Source organism: Marmota monax, unplaced genomic scaffold, assembly GCF_021218885.2.
Source record: "Marmota monax isolate L192 unplaced genomic scaffold, Marmota_monax_Labrador192_F-V1.1 WCK01_AAM20220418_F8-fsc00042, whole genome shotgun sequence".
NCBI lineage: Eukaryota > Metazoa > Chordata > Mammalia > Rodentia > Sciuridae > Marmota > Marmota monax.
In genome coordinates, this window is record NW_026693008.1 from 10,767,822 (window position 1) to 10,783,831 (window position 16,010).

The following is a 16,010-nucleotide window of genomic DNA, read 5'->3' on the forward strand; positions in this document are numbered from 1 at the left end:
TTTGCATGGCAGGTAATCGCTCTGCAGCTCCAGGACAAGGGCTTGGCTTCGAGTGTAGTGTCTGATCTTTTCTTTACTGGGTAATCCCTGAAAGAAGCAGTTATTTAAAATGTAATTTGCTTCAATCTTTGTATAGCTTCCATCTAGTATCAAGGGAAGACTCTAGGAAGAAATATATTATAAAACTCATCATTCACTGTAGGAGGCCTTGGTTAAGACACCCTTTTTCTGGACTGTTGAGATGAGATAGACAAAAGCAAAGGCCAGATATTTCTTCATATTTATCACTTCCTCTCAGTATTTTTTTAAAAAAAATCCCAGACTGCAGTTGTGGCTCAGTGGTAGAGCACTTGCCTAGCATGTGCGAGACACTGGGTTTGATCCTTGGCACCCCATAAAAATGAATAAATAAAATTAAGGTATAAAAGAAATCTATTTAAAAAATATCCCTAAGGAACCTGAGATGCAGGAAGGTAAAACTAGCTGATTAATAGCAGATCAGCATGGAAAAACAGGAAGGTATTAATTAAATGGAGTTGGTAATGAAGGAAAGAGCTCCAGTGTTTACAAATTCAAGTATGTTCCATGCTGACTTCTTTTAACTTTCCAAGTTTGTAAAAAGAAATGGAGACAATATGCATAATTAATACTTATTAAGAATCTACTACATGCCAAGGGATACTGAGGCAGAAGGATTGCAAGTTCAAAGTCAGCCTCAGCAACATAGTGAGGCCCTAAGCAACTTAGCGAGACCCTCTCTCAAAATAATAATAATAAAAAACATGTAAAAGGCAGAGGATGTGTCTCAGTGGTTAAGTGCCTCTGGGCTCAATCCCTGGTACCCCCCAAAAGGAACCTGCTACATGCTGGGTGCTGAATTGAGCACATGTGCTCCTTCTGCCTGCACCACACCTGTGATTCTGTTGAGAAGGAGACATAGATATAACTCAGATAGTCAAACAAATCATTAAGATAACTTCTAAATATATTGAGTAGAATGAAGGTGAAGGAAACAGAATAGAAGCGAGGAGGATGTGGTGACTGGGATGGAAGAGAGGTGGTCACACACAACTGTAGGCAAAGAACATTCCAGATAGTGGGAAAGGTGACTGCAAAGCAGCAGGTCTGTCATGTTTCTGGGTGTCCCAGAGCATCTCAGCTGTGGTTTGGAAGAAAATAATACAGTATATTCCAAGTGTAATGGGAAAGCAATGGAAGGTTCTAACCAGGAGTGACAGGATCCCATGATGTCTCATGAAGAGAACTGTTGACATCCAAATTTGTGGATTAATGAGTTTCCCTTTTATATAAGGGAACTTTCTGATCTCTTTTGCTTACTTTGATCACTTTGTACTCGCAAGCGTCAGGGGTTTGAATCTGTAAGCCTCTGTGGAAGAAGGGGCATATCTTTGAACAGAGAACTGTTGTCGCTTGATCTTCTGAGGTCTTGGAGAATGAGGAAAGCAGAGAGGAGTTTCCTAGCCATACAGATCCTAGGCCGGTCATGAGTAGCCGATGAAGGTTGGAAATGGAGGATGTTTCCGAACTCCTAGTATCAACAGAAGGAGAATTTGATTGGCTTGTTGAGACATTAACAAGAGTTTGAATGCTGTCTCTGAGCCAAACCCTGTGCTGGATTCTGTGAATTTCAAAAATGAACGAGATGGGAGTCCTGTCCATTCCATCCCTGCTCCATTAATGTGGTCACACAAAGACCCTTTGATGTGATGTACAACCTACAATCATGTTTCAAGGCTCCTGACATCACCTCCTTTTTGAGTACTCATTGCCAATGTGATTTTCATGGATCTGATCATGGGTAGACAATATCTGGTAGTCTCTTAATCATCACAGAATGGTCACATAAATTTAAAAAATGAACTTTTTTCTTAATTCAATGAACACTTTCCATGATAGAGCCCATCTTTTTAAAACTTTTTATTTTTTTATTTGTCCTTTATACTTATACATGTCAGTGGAGTATATTTTGACACGTTATACAAACATGGAGTATGATATCCCATTCTGTGGTTGTATATGATATAGAGTTACATTGGTGGTATATTCATTTATGCATGTAGGGAAGTTATGGCCAATTCATTCTACAGTCTTTTCTATTCCCATTCCTCTTACCTTCCCTTCATTCCCCTTTATCTAATCCAATGAATATTATGTTCTTCCCTCTCCCCCCAGCCCTCCCACTTGCGTGTTAGCATCTGCTTATCAGAGAGAACATTTTGCCTTTGTTTTTGTTGTTGTTTTGGGGTTTTTTTGTTTGTTTGTTTGTTTGTTTTGGGGGGGATTGGCTTATTTCACTTAACATGATAGTCTTAAGTTCCATTCATTTACTAACAAATGCCATAATTTCATTCTTCTTTATGGCTGAGTAATATGTCATTGTGTATATCTATCACATTTTCTGTATCCATTCATCTGTTGAAGGGCACCTAGTTTGGCTCCATAGTTTAGCTATTGTGAATCGATCTGCTTTAAACATTGATGTGGCTGTGTCACTGTAGTATACTGATTTTAAGTCCGTTGGGTATGTGCTAAAGAGTGGAAAAACTTGGTCAAATGGTGGTTCCATTCCAAGTTTCCTGAGAAATCTCAATACTGCTTTCCAGACTGGTTGCACCAATTTGCATTTCCACCAGCAATGTATGAGTGTACCTTTTCCCCTACATCCTAGACAACATTTATTGTTACTTGTATGCTTGATAATTGCCATTCTGACTGGAATAAGATGAAATCTTCAGTGCAGTTTTAATTTACGTTTCTCTAATTGCTAGTGATATTGAACATTTTTTCATGTATTTATTGACCAATCATATTTCTTCTTCTGGAAGTGTCTGCTCAGTTTCTTTGCCCATTTATTGATTGGATTATTTGGTGGGTTTTTTTTTTGGTGTTAAAATTTTGAGTTCTTTATATATCCTGGAAATTAATTCTCTATCTGAAATGCAGGTGGCAAAGATTTTCTCCCATTCTGTAGGGGGAGAGCCCATCTTGATTGTTCAAAGAACACAACTTATTTTTGAGGAATTTATAGTATGATATAAGAGACATAAGGATTCTTAATCTGGGATCCAGAGTTTCTAGAGAATGTAGGGCTGGGCTTTGGTGGAAGAGGACCTCAAACCTCATGAATCATCTGAAATTGTGTGTAACTTTGAGAATTTTCAGAGAGGAAGAAGGGATCTGTAGCTTCAGCCAAAATCTCATTGGATTTTGGGACTCTCCAGAGGTTAATAAAAGTTGTAATCATTATAACGGCAGTGCTACTCTGTGTTAGGAATAATAATAATCCCATTGTCCCTGATAATGGCAAACATCAGTGCTAACCCCTCCTCTTGGGAAAAATCCCCTTCATTGCCTTCAAGAGTCAATTTCCTTTTCAACCATACTTCTGGCTAGAGTGAGAAAGGTGTCTATGGATAGATGACTTTTTGGTTTAGTTTTGCTGCAGCAGGTTGCCTGATACACAGGTGGGATGCCACTAGCTTACTGAAATTCACTGCTCTGACCTGTCCTTTCACCCCTTATATCTTAGTTGCTGTTGATTACAGTGGGTGATCCACATTAGGGGTGCTGAAAGCACAGCTCAAAAGGCTTAAATGACTCTCTCAAGATCACCCAGCAAGTAAATGCAGCATCGGACCCACCTGGAGTCCTGGACTCCTGATTGCTGCTTGTTTCAGGGGTATCTAGAATGCGTTTAATCAGGGCCAATAAAGCACAAAGGACTGTCATAAGGAAGCAGTTTATTATGTTCATAGCTTCCAAGAAGCAGAAGTCAAGTCAGACCATGAAGGGTCATACATGAAGCACAGAGACAAGATGAGTGGGCAGGAAACTAGAGGACTGGTGACTTTATTGTGGTTTCCAAGGGAAGAGAAAGATGAACCAAGGAGAGCAGTTTGAGGATTGGCTTGTCTGAGTAATGTCAGCCCCAGGGTACAGGGGCTGTCTCCTTGTCTGATCCTGGCTCTGGGGTGGTTAGGCAGTGGGTAATGGCCACTACTGTGAGTCTGATGAAATGACTGGTTGGGAGCAGGAATGGTGGAGGATTTAGCCTTTCAAAGGTGCACTTGTAGGCAAGTTGTCTACTCTCTCTGGGAATTAGCTCACTCTGGGAGGAGCATTTCTTTCAAGATCAGCAAGGCCCCAGATATCAGAGCATTAAAAATACAGAAAAATTTTAAAACGGTGAATACTCTGTCTCTGCCCCATGAATGCAATCAATAAAGTGTATCACTCACCTCTGAAGCTGCTCCTGGTGTGACTTCTTACTGATCCATTTTTGTCACATCTATTCACCTTTGTTTCTCTACCAACCCCATGGCATTGCCTCTGGGTGGCCAAGAGACACCTATCTCCTTCAAAAAACCTGACAAAACCCAAAGCCAGGAAACTATAAACTGTCTTCCCCCTGGCCAGAAGATTACAAATGACAATTTTATTTTTTCAGAAATGGGATATTTTCAATACCACACATGAGCTACCAGGCATTTTTGCTTGAGAGGAAAAAGATTCTACAGACTCATAGAGCATCCCCAAAATGACAGTTCATTTTTCATAATGATCTATGATATTCATTGGCTGAAACTTTATTACTTTTGTAATCTAATTCAATTCATCCCAGTTTATTGCTGCTCAGGGCAGTGTTACCTTCGTTGTCTCTCTCATCCTTCTGGATAAGGATGTTTCTTCTTTTATTTTGAGCATGATGGCTGCTAGATTAAAGCAGCCTGCTCAATAAAACAGTTTCCTGTGGAGTCAACCTTCTCTGAGCCCATCTCTGCTCTTCTGGCATTTTCATGAAGATAAGTATTGGCAGGGATTTATGAAGCATTTTGTGTGTGTGTGTGTGTGTGTGTGTGTGTGTGTGTGAGAGAGAGAGAGAGAGAGAGAGAGAGAGAGAGAGAGAGAGAGAGAGAGAATAATCAGGTTCCAGGCCTCCGCTTCTGCTTAGAGATTAAAGATTTTATTCTGCAATGCTTTCCTGCACCAGAAATCATAGAAACAGCCAAATGACGATAGAAGTCCATTAGGAACGTCTTTCGGGGAGATATAGATGAAAAATGTATTCAGTCGCACTGAGTTGACTTTAAGACATAAAGATGTCAGGGGACCTCTTTCTTTCAACCGAAGTCATTCATTGCTTTGAGAAGTCCTAGAGGGATTTTAGGGAATAAATGGAGCTGGAGAGTGAGTCCAAAGACTTGAGCAGGTGAGTAGACCTGAGGGCAATTCCATATGCCTAATGCAGACGCTTCCCCTTCACTGAATTAAACTTTAGAACCCTTGTGTGGGAGCACCCAGGGGTACAAGAGGATTCTTATGGCAAATGTCATTTGCACATATAATCCATATAAACTTCATGTTTTCAAACATGGAAATAATGGATTTGGCGTTAAGTTATGTTTTAAAATAAAAGATTGCTTTTATTTTGGTACTAGGAATTGGATCCAGGGGTACTTAACCACCAAGCCACATCCCCAGCCCTCTTTATGCTTTATTTTGAGACAGGGTCTTGCCAAGTTGCTTAGGGCCTTTCTAAGTTCCCGAGGCTGGCTTTGAAATCACGATCCTTCTGCCTTAGCCTCTTTGAGTCTCTAGGATTACAGGCATGTACCACCACACCCCACTGCCTTCTTTTTTGTATAAAAGCATAGATCACGTATGAAATCTCCTGAGAGTTCTGTCCCTAGAAGTTTCCCCTGCATCTGGGAGAAGGACGGGTTATAGAAATTTTAGGGAGAAACTATAGCTACTGCAGGTGTGAGGACCTAGCTCAGCAGCTGCAGAGTGCTGGGGGTAGATCTGCCCTTTCTTTGGGAAAGAAAAAAGTGCAATTAGCCGACCCTACTTGCCAAATTTGGCTTGTGTCTGATGTTCCTGACTTCTTAGATTGACACAGCTTCTTTAAAAATGTCATCTTGTTCCAGCTCAGCTATTTTTTTTAACCACCCACTAGATTATAAATTTCTTAAAGTTTTGCCTCAATTCTAAGTATCTATAGAAACAGCTTTCTGGGAAATAACTTATGTGATTTTTTTTTTTTTTAATTCTCAGGCCCACTTCCCTTTGTTCAGGACTCATCTTCAAAATGCTGGGCTTAGACCACCTGTGTTCTAAGGTGATCTTAATTGCCCATTCACTATGTAGGCACAATTTAAAAAATGGAGGTGGGGCTAGGGCTGTGGTTCAGTGGTGGAGTGCCTGCCTTGCACATGTGAGGCACTGGGTTCAATCCTCAGCACCACATAATAAATAAATAAATATATTGTGTCCATCTACAACCAAAAAAAATCTTTAAAAAATGGAGGTGAAGTATAAGTGCCTGCACCTACTTATTCTGAATCTCTGGAGGGCTGGTGCCTGGAATTCCATTTACAACCTGTGATTTGAGACTTCTGGTGATTCTGATGCCCAGAGACTCCTCATCCCATTGCTCTGGCCAGGGCCACTGTCCTCTCTTGCCAGGAACACGGCAGTGACCTCCTATTTGGTATCTCTGTTTCAATCCTTGTCTTTCTGACTGCAGTTCTCAAACATGGCAGGCAGCATGGTAGAATCTCCATTGGGAGATTAAAGGTTGAGCCCTGCCTCTAGAAGTTCTGATGGAAATATTCTTGACCAGGACCTAGATGGTCAGAATTATAAAAACATCAGGGAAATCTAGTGGCCTGCTAGCTGAGCACAATTTTCCATGGCCTCTGCCTCCCAGTGCAATTAGAGTGACCCTTTTATGTCATGTGTCAGCCCCTGCCAGGCTCTGCTGAGTCCCTTCTGTGGTTCTACTCCATGCTTTACTAGTGGGCTGCAGACCCTACAGCCTCTCCTAGGTGACCCCTCTCCATTCACAATGGCCTCCTCACTTACTACTTCAAGCATTCCTTTTGTTCCCCTGAAATGTTCTTTCCCAGTATGGTGTATCCCCTCTTCCCTACCCTGCTTCTTTCCAGATCCCTGCTCAAATATCACCTTGTCAGGAAGGCCTTCATTTCCTCTCTTCTAAAAGAGCAGCAACCCCACCCCCAACTCCACCCAGTTTTCATTACCTTTTCTTGCTTTGTTTTCTTCATAAGCTTTTAATCCAACACATAAATATTGAATATGAATTTGCCATTTATTCCTGTTTCACTCCCAAGAAAATATGAACTCCATGAGGATAGAATCTACTTGTCCTCATGGAATGGTCCCTAATGTGGAGGGTGGTAGGCACTCAGAAGTGACATTGGACAGACAGTTGATGGGATGCTCCTCCTTTTCACTGGTGACTTTCCCTGCATTGTGAGTCAATCAGATCCCAGCTTCTCCCTTTCACAGATTTTCCCTTCCTTGTGAAAGGCAGCTACCTGGGCCACAACACCTTTCCATTGGCCAAGCAGTTGCCCTGTTGTAATCCCATTCAAGGCCACTTCCCTCCCCCTATTCTTTTTTTTTTTTTTTTTTGGTACCAGGGATTGAACCCAGGGGCGCTTAACCACTTGAGCCACATCCTCAGCCCCTTTTTTGTATTTTATTTAGATACAAGGATCTCACTGAGTTGCTTAGGGCCTCCCTAAATTGCTGAGGCTGGCTTTGAACTTACCATCCTCCTGTCTCAGCCTCCTGAGCTGCTGGGATTACAGACATGTGCAACACACCCTGCTTCCCTCTGCCTATTCTAATGGCTGCAAAAAGAAGAGACTCTGATTCTTTAACTTGGCAAGCTCATCCTCTCTACTCACTATAGGTTGAGGGGAATGGTGCCCCTCTATGTTTCTGATGGGGACTGCCTCTACTTTAATAAGCAGCATAATCTTCTTTTTGGAGAAAACTGGATCGAGTTTTTTGTTTGTCTCATTTGGGAAATTTTATCCTAAATAGATTAAAGTAAATGACTTTGAACTTTGAAAGTCTACATCCCAACATTTTATTAAGCTTAATTGGGTTTGTAGAACACAGAAAGACCATCCAAACCAAAATGGAAGATCGAAATGAACTAATTAGGTGGATGTAGACATTTTTCATCCCTGACTTTCAGCAGCGTTTAATGAAAGTGGTGCCTTGCGGGGCTGAGGATGAAGAGTACAAAGATCTGGCTGGTTCTTGGGGTACTTTACTGTGTTCCGTGAACTGTGCTGGGGCTCTTGTCCATACTTGTCTGTGCTGTGCACCTTTGTTTTCAGGACTCCCCCAGGTCAGGCTCTGCTAAGCCTCCTTGCCACAGGAGAAAAGCAGTTAGCCTCAAGGCAAACCATTGAAAGTTGGTTTGGTGGCACTTCTTAGGAAAGAAACCTCAATGGTTGGAAATAAAATCCATCAGGTTACAGAATCTGTTAATGAGGGAAACGGGGAGCCATTTGTATTACTCATAGAGGTTTTCTCATTTGCTAGAATAGGAAAGGCCAGGACTTCATCTCTACATCTTCATCTCTTTCTGGGTTTGGTTTTAACTCCTACATGTGTTCTTCCTAGGTCCTTCCTAGGAATTTCCAAATTCAGGAAATTGCAGGGTCATTGCTTTCTTTTCACTTAAAACGAGGTTTCATCATTAAATCAATGCTTATATATTTGTAAGATCAATCTCTCAAATAATACAAAAGATTATAAATAGTGTAAGTCCCCTTTAAAAAAAGAATAAAATTCTCTGCTATACAATATCTTATAACTTTCCTTTTTCCCCTTGCCAATTCATAATGGGGGAAACAGAGGGTTACATGATATTGTACCACCTGAATGCACCTTAAATTTTTAACCAATAAGCTATCAAGAAACACCCTTATACTTTTATCATCTCTTTCTGGATTTGGTTTTAACTCCTACATGTGTTCTTCCTATGTCCTTACAGATTTCTTCATTGTGTATTTGTAAAAATGTTAAAATATGAACTCTAGGGCTTCCAGAAGTCATGCACTTTCCAATACTTGTACCACCTCATGTCATCTTTGACATCGATTAGTCTCTGTTGTCTTTTCATTGTTGTGACCAAAATATCAGACAAGAAAAACTTAGAGGAGAACAAGTTTATTTTGGCTCACAATTTCAGAGGTCTCAGTCCATGGTAGCTGGCTCCAAGGCAGAATTTCATGGCTGAAAGACATGGTGGAGAAAAGCTGCTCACCTCATGGCAGACAGGAAGCAGAGAGAGAAAGAAAGGGGTAAGGGAGAATATAAACCCTTCTAGGGCATGTCTTTGGTGACCTGCTTCCTCCATCTCCCAGTAGTTCATTCAGTTATGGAGTGGATTAATCCACTGATGAGGTCAGAGCCCTCATGATCCAATCATTGTCTAAAAGCTCCACCTCTGAGCATTGGGGACCATGCTTTCAACACAGGGGCTGTTGAGCGTATACTTCAGATCCAAACCATAAGGGTTTTCATAGACTATTTGTAATCCCAGCTACAGATAAATGGCTAGAACTAGAATTTCTGGGTCAAAACTTTAAAAATATAGAATGCTATAGATTTTGTTCAATTGCTCTCCCAAATATTTTCCACTTTGAAGTAAAAAAATCCCTTTTCTTTTGTGGTCAGTTGAAAGGCATTATTGTGGAAAATGCAGGGCACAAATGCAGTTCTGTTTGATTATGTTTATTTTATAGGCAGAGATACAACAAGTCACTTCCACACCATTTCTATTCAGATAAGGAGGTCAGTCCACTGGAAGACTTGGAATGTACATAAATGGAAATATTAAGCATGATCCTGATCTTCCTTCAAATGTAATAAAATGAAACTCAAACCAACAAAATAAACATTAATGCCTATAAATCTCTTAGCCTGGTACCTGACCCATGGGATGGCACTGATTGTGGAAGCCATAATAGTGGTAATAGTAGGGGGTCATGGTGCTGGTTTTCATTATTGTGGGTTTTGTTAGCCCAATTATTCTTGAGCAATCGTGTCTGATCTGAAGTTTGGCGCATTCCTTCTGGTTTTCCAAGTAGGTTGCCATCTTTTAAATCAAGAATTGTAGAAGTTTTGCCAGTGATTCAAAGCATTTTCTGGGGTTTTAACTGTGCCTCCAAGAGAGATCTCAGTTTATACTAAGGCTCCTCATCTGGACAGCAGAGGAGGCTGGCACATACAGCTACCTTTACTCAGAAACAAATGGGCTACTTTATCTTGGGTCTTTGCCTATAGAGATAGACTCTTAATTTCATTTCCTAAGAACTATTTCTTATGCTTTCTTGCTTTGGCTAAGAGCCAGGAGGGATGCAAGTTTTATCAGTCTAGTATTTTTCCCTTTAAAGAGCTTCAATTTGAGATTTTACAAAGAAAGATTTATGAAAAAGTCTGGGCCTGATCTTGAGAGATTGGACTCAGTTCCTGGCTTCTGTGAATGCTGTCCCCAGGGAATTGGAACTGATTCGGATCATCTATACTGAAAGAGCCAGTGTCTCCAGGAGGTTTAGAGGAGGCCCCAACACTATCCTTGGATCTCAGAAAACCTTGGTCTTGAGATCAAACCTTGATGAACCTTAACAAATCACTTTACTAAACTGGGTCTCAGTTTTCCCCTAAGTCAGAGTTGCCCAGCTGAATATAAACAATAGCCAGACAGGGAAAGCGAATAACTCTAGGTAAGGGGGCAGCCTGTGGCAACCAGTTTTGTCTGTATGAGGTGGGATCTTTGCTTTTCCTTGTTTCCAAGACAGGCAGAATCTCCCAAAGACTTCTAGCCTCAGGAGAGAGAGAGAGTTTAGAAAACAAGAGTCCAGGGATTTACACTGTTTCTCTGCTCTTTGGAAACTAAAGGCTAAAGGGACTAAAGAGAATCACCATCCATCTTCTGGCCACAGACTGAGACTCTTGTCCCAGTTAATTACCTTCTAAAATCCTGCCAGGGACCACAGATGGTTGGAGGGTGTCTGCAGTTCGTGCTCCCCATTGAGGGGAAACGTCAAGGGTCTTTCAGTGTCCTCCCTATTCCCAAGAAAGGCACGCCCTGAGTTTCCTACGGGAATGAGGAAAGTGACTGGGGATTTGGTCCAGACCCACATGATCCTTGTCCACATGTGGAGGAAACCCAGATCCGTGACACTGCCTATCTCTCCTCTCAAGTCCTTCTCCTCTGTCGTGAGCTGCATGCAGAAAAAAACAACTACCACCAGTGCCATATGGCTCAAAAGATCAAAGGCCCCAGTTCTGAATATATTTCTAATGGACTGTACTTCAAATGTCTTAAATATGTTCCCACAGATGGGAAGTGTGGAACATTAAAAAGGTGAGCCACATGTGTGTGAGGCGTGCACACGGCCTAAACAGGATGGCGAGAAGCGAATGGCGCTCACCCCTGTGTGTCTGTCTTCCCTTCAGGTTCGGATCTTCACCTACCTCATTGGACGAGAGGCCGCCTTTGCAGACAATCTCAAGTGGATGGCCTGCGCCAACAAAGGTGGGTCTCCCCGCCGCCGGGCCGCGCTCTGAATCACCTCCCCTTGGATGTGCAGAATCAGCAGCATACTTGAGAAAGGAGCGAGTTCTCAGAGAAGGCTGCAATTTTTCAAATTGACAAATAATCTTTGCACATATTTGTGGGGTACAGCGTGCGTTTTGGCATGTGTATGCAACGTGCAGTGATCGAATTGGGGATATTAGCATATCTGTTGCTTCAAACATCTATCATTTCTTTGTGTTGGGGACATTTGAAATCCTGTTTCCTACTGTTTTAAAAGATAAATTAGATTTTTGTTAAGTATAGTCTAATTAACTGACTGTGCTACAGAACACTACAATTTAGTCCGCCAATCTAATTTAACATATATGTATTTGTGTACATGTATATGCATATATATAACATTATTTTTTTTTCTTTCTTTCTTTTTTTTCTTTTTTCTTTTTTTTTCCTTTTTTTTTTTTTTTTTGGTACCAGGGATTGAACCCAGCAGCGCTTAACCACTGAGCCACATCCCGAGCCATTTTTTAATATTTTCTTTAAGGACAGGTCTTCCTAAGTTGCTGAAGTCCTGAATAAATCACTGAGTCTGACTTTGAACTTGCCATCCTCCTCTCTCACCCTCCCAAATCACTGGACTTACAGGTGTGCACCACCGTACCTGGCTTTAATTAGATTTTTGTGCCTGTTAACCAACTTTTTTTGCGTGCCCCTACTCCCCATCTCTATAAAATAGACTATTTCAGCTTCTACTTATGAAATTATATAAGAAGGCAGACTCTAGGATAAGGTCTGGGTGTTTCTGATTATTAATAATGTAGAACAACTTCTCCCAAAATAGTTTATGGATTTTAAAGATAGTTGAGTGGAGTGGTTCAGCCTCCTCACTCACTGTGTTGAGTAACTGTGGGTGAATCACTATAGCAGAGACATTTACTGGGCATCCTGTACCCATGAGTCCTTTCCTCATTCCCAGCCCTGTGAGTTGGGAGCTCAAAACTGGTTCTGGACAATGGGCTGTGAGGGCAACCAACCCAAGCCATTTCTGGTGGAAGGACTTAAGAGCTGGATCAGACTGGATCCCTGAATGATCACATGGAGCAGGTGCCCTTTCCCCCAGCCCTTGCTACCTACCAGAGTACCTTAGACATACAGTATATGTGACAAATGAAACTTTTGTTGAGTCATTCAGATTTATAGTCAGATATATTCTTATGACATAACTGCCTACATGAATAAATTAATTGATTTTAACATGCCTTGGTGTTCTCATACTCGAAATATAAATGTGTTAATAATTTTTCTTAGATTTTTTTGAATTAACAAATAAAAATTGTATGTGCCTGTGGTATACACTCTGGTGTTTTGAAATATGTATAAATTGTGGAGTGGCTAAATCAAAGTGATTAATATATGTATCACCTCACACACATATCCTTTATTTGGGGTGGGGGAACACTTAAAATCTATTCTCGGCTGGGCATAGTAGCACATGCCTGTAATCCCAGTAGCTCAGGAATCTGAGGCAGGAGGATCACAAGTTCAAAGCCAATTTGAGCAACTTAGTGAGGCCCTGTCTCAAAGTAAAAAAAATGAAATGGGTTAGGGATGTGGCTCAGTGGTTAAGCACCCCTGATTCAATCCCTTGTAGCAAACAAGACAAAACAAAACAAACAAAACAAACAAAAACAAATAAACAAAAAATCCTATTCTCAGCAATTTTCAAGTATACAATCCATTTTTATTTTTACTAATTATAATTACTATGTCCTACTATAGATCTCTTAAATATATTCCTTTTGTTTGACTAAAATTTTGTATCCAGTTCTTCTTTTGGTTCTTATTAAATTAACTAAGGGTTAATGAAATGGTACATATTAGGTACCTACTTCAATACAGAGTCATAAGTGCCTAATGACCACTGTTAGAGTTTTATATTTTTGAGTTCCCTATGGTGTGTCAGAAATAATATTTGGGGATTATGGGGAGAATTAACAGGGCTTCATGGTGTAGTAAGGACTTCTTTTCATTTCTTATTTGACCAAGAAGGCAAAGCACAACAGGCTAAATGGCAGTAGAGTCCAGACTCTTGGATTTCAAATATAGCCTCTGCCATCTACCAGATATATATAAGTTGCCAAATATTTCTGTGTGATCTGAATCCTGTCCTATCAATACACATGTTGCAGGCATGAAATCAGACCCTGCAAGTAAAGTGAGTAGGCAATGCTTGGTATCTGTGTGTCCCCAAGTAGTCCCTTGTTTTATAAGATCTGTGGACCTGTCTTCTCTCCCTCTGAGACTACAGGCTCCATGAGAGAAGCCTTTGATTCTAATTTTACCTTGTGTGCTCTGACAGAGCTTGGCCTCATACATTTCTCATAGCAGGTGCTCCTTTGATGTTTGAAAAATAAGTAAATTGATGATTATTACTAATAAAGGTAAATATGTCCTGTGTATTTACATAGTCTTGTATAGGTCTCCTAAACCATCCTTCATGAAAGTTTTAGTGTTGAACTTTAGTAGAAGAAAGAGACTTAGGGGCAAAGAGTTTGCAGATCTAGGCTCCAGATGTGACTTAAGAAAAGGTTATTTTAGTTTCAAGCAACCCAAATTTCTCCCTACAATTAAAAAAAAAAAAGAATATTTTAGAAAGAGAAAGGAGTGGCTCAGAACCCTGAGTGGGAAGGGAAACTCTGGTCTCAGGAAGGACAAGGGGGATGTATTTTGTTTCTCTTTTCCCTCTTGACTTTTCTATATGTATCATGACCTTCTTCTTCTTCTCTGTAGATAAGCCTTGCCTACTTTGATACATAGGCAGCCAGAAATGGTCACCCTATATTGTACATACCCATCCTATATGCAACACACATGGACAGGGCATACTATTAGAAAGGAGAATTGATGTTTCCTTCACTTCAGATTGACCAGAGAATCTAAGTTTTGTCTTCAAGTCTCCTTCTTCACCCTCAAAAATGGTAATATCTCCCAGCCTGGGCCAGTTCTCATCTGGTGAGGGCAGTGGTAAACTCATAGAGAAAAACCTCAGGTGCTTGAGGGGCTCAGCACTATGGATGGGGTGGGTGGGAAGTTCTCAGAAAGCAGGTGCAGAGCCAGGTGAGTAAACCTGTGCCCATCTTGCCTTTTGCTGGGCTTTATCTTTTATTTTCTGCATCTATTTGGAACAGTCTTTTAAGCACGTCTGGATTTCCTCATCTTAAAAACAAAGGACTGTATAGAAGGTTGTTAATGTTTCCCTGAAGCTCTAAGATAACACATTCTACAATTATTTTATTTTATTAGTTGCCTTGCCCCAGGAAAGGTATCAATAATTCTGTTTGTCTCAGAGTAATGTGTTTGGCTTCAGGTCAGGGGGAATTATAGGAGGAGCACAGACAAGGGACGGGGAGACTGGGTAGATCCCAGAGTTCCTTTGAGTGACAAGGCCGTCGTGTGAGTTGGGGAACTTTGGCATTTGAAAACCTTGAGTGAGCTACACTTTCCCCCATACTTTTCCTTGATTCTGTGGTCTTGAAAAAAAAAAAAAAAACAAGTTCCTTTCCATTTTTTTTTAATTTTGAAAAATTTTGTTGTTATTCCTGCCACACCAGATTGCAATCCTTCTCATCAACTGGTTTGCATTTAGTCAGTCATGGGCTGTTGTTTTTACCACTGCCTATGTCAGGCTGATGAGAATTATTCAAATTGAAGTCTTGTCTTAATCAACTAATATTACACCACAATTTAGTTTTAGTCATTGTTTATAAGAACCTTCGATGCATCCTTTTGAAGACGATTTAGCCAACTCAAGGCCTGGCTATAGAATATAGCCTTTAAGATTCATAAGTTCTGAGGACAGCCTTGGAAAATCCAAGGAAGTAATAGTAGCGGCTTAGCTGGATGGGCCATTGAATTCCAACGAGTCCCTTCTTCCAGTCCAAATCCAGTTGATTTCCTGCCCTCCTAGACTCAGTCCCTCTCAATCTTTTCACCTTCCCTACTCTGCTTTTCTTCTAAAGGGCGCTGGGAATAGAATGTCATTGTCTGACTCTCTTCAAAGTAGCACTTGCCGTCCAAATATTCAGTTCCAGTCATCTGTGCCCGTGTAAACACTGGCTTCACGTTGTAACAGTTATGGGGTTTTGTCCACGTAACATCGGTAAGCAAGTATTCGCCTCTGGTCATTAATTGAGTCATTGTTTATAGTCTCAGATTGTCAGAGTACAGAGGCAGCACAACATTTTTCATCTCAAGTGACATGAGGTCCAGAGCCCCACCCCTCGCATAGTTTCACCCTGACTCAGTCATGGTCTTCAGTGAAATGAAGCGTCAGCATTCAGGGACCAGAGCAGAGGCCATGTAGAAACCTGTTGACTGATTGAGCCTCCTGACCACAGAACGACCCTGGGAAGGAGCAGGAATGGTTAGAGCCATTGTGGCATCCCTGGATCAGTGGTCAAGGACCTGCTGTCTGTGCAGAATTTCTTTCTTGGAACTCTGGTAACCATGGAAACATCATTAGCCAGCCAGCGGACTTAGATGCTTTCCTGTAGAAATGGGCATCTGGGGGGCCTTCATACCCCTAACAGGAGTATTCTGCCTCCTCTGATCCGCTAGCAAA

General features: G+C 41.1%; 1 protein-coding gene across 2 annotated transcripts in view; it reads left to right on the forward strand.

The window, feature by feature from the left end:
• Positions 1 to 16,010, forward strand: part of Cacna2d3 (calcium voltage-gated channel auxiliary subunit alpha2delta 3) — an 877,637-nt gene that overhangs the window by 555,317 nt on the left and 306,310 nt on the right. For both annotated transcript variants that reach the window (XM_058582154.1, XM_046452970.2), the window contains exon 12: positions 11,311 to 11,389. In XM_058582154.1, coding sequence (XP_058438137.1) covers positions 11,311 to 11,389 — 79 coding nt within the window. The remainder of the gene's footprint in view (positions 1 to 11,310; positions 11,390 to 16,010) is intronic.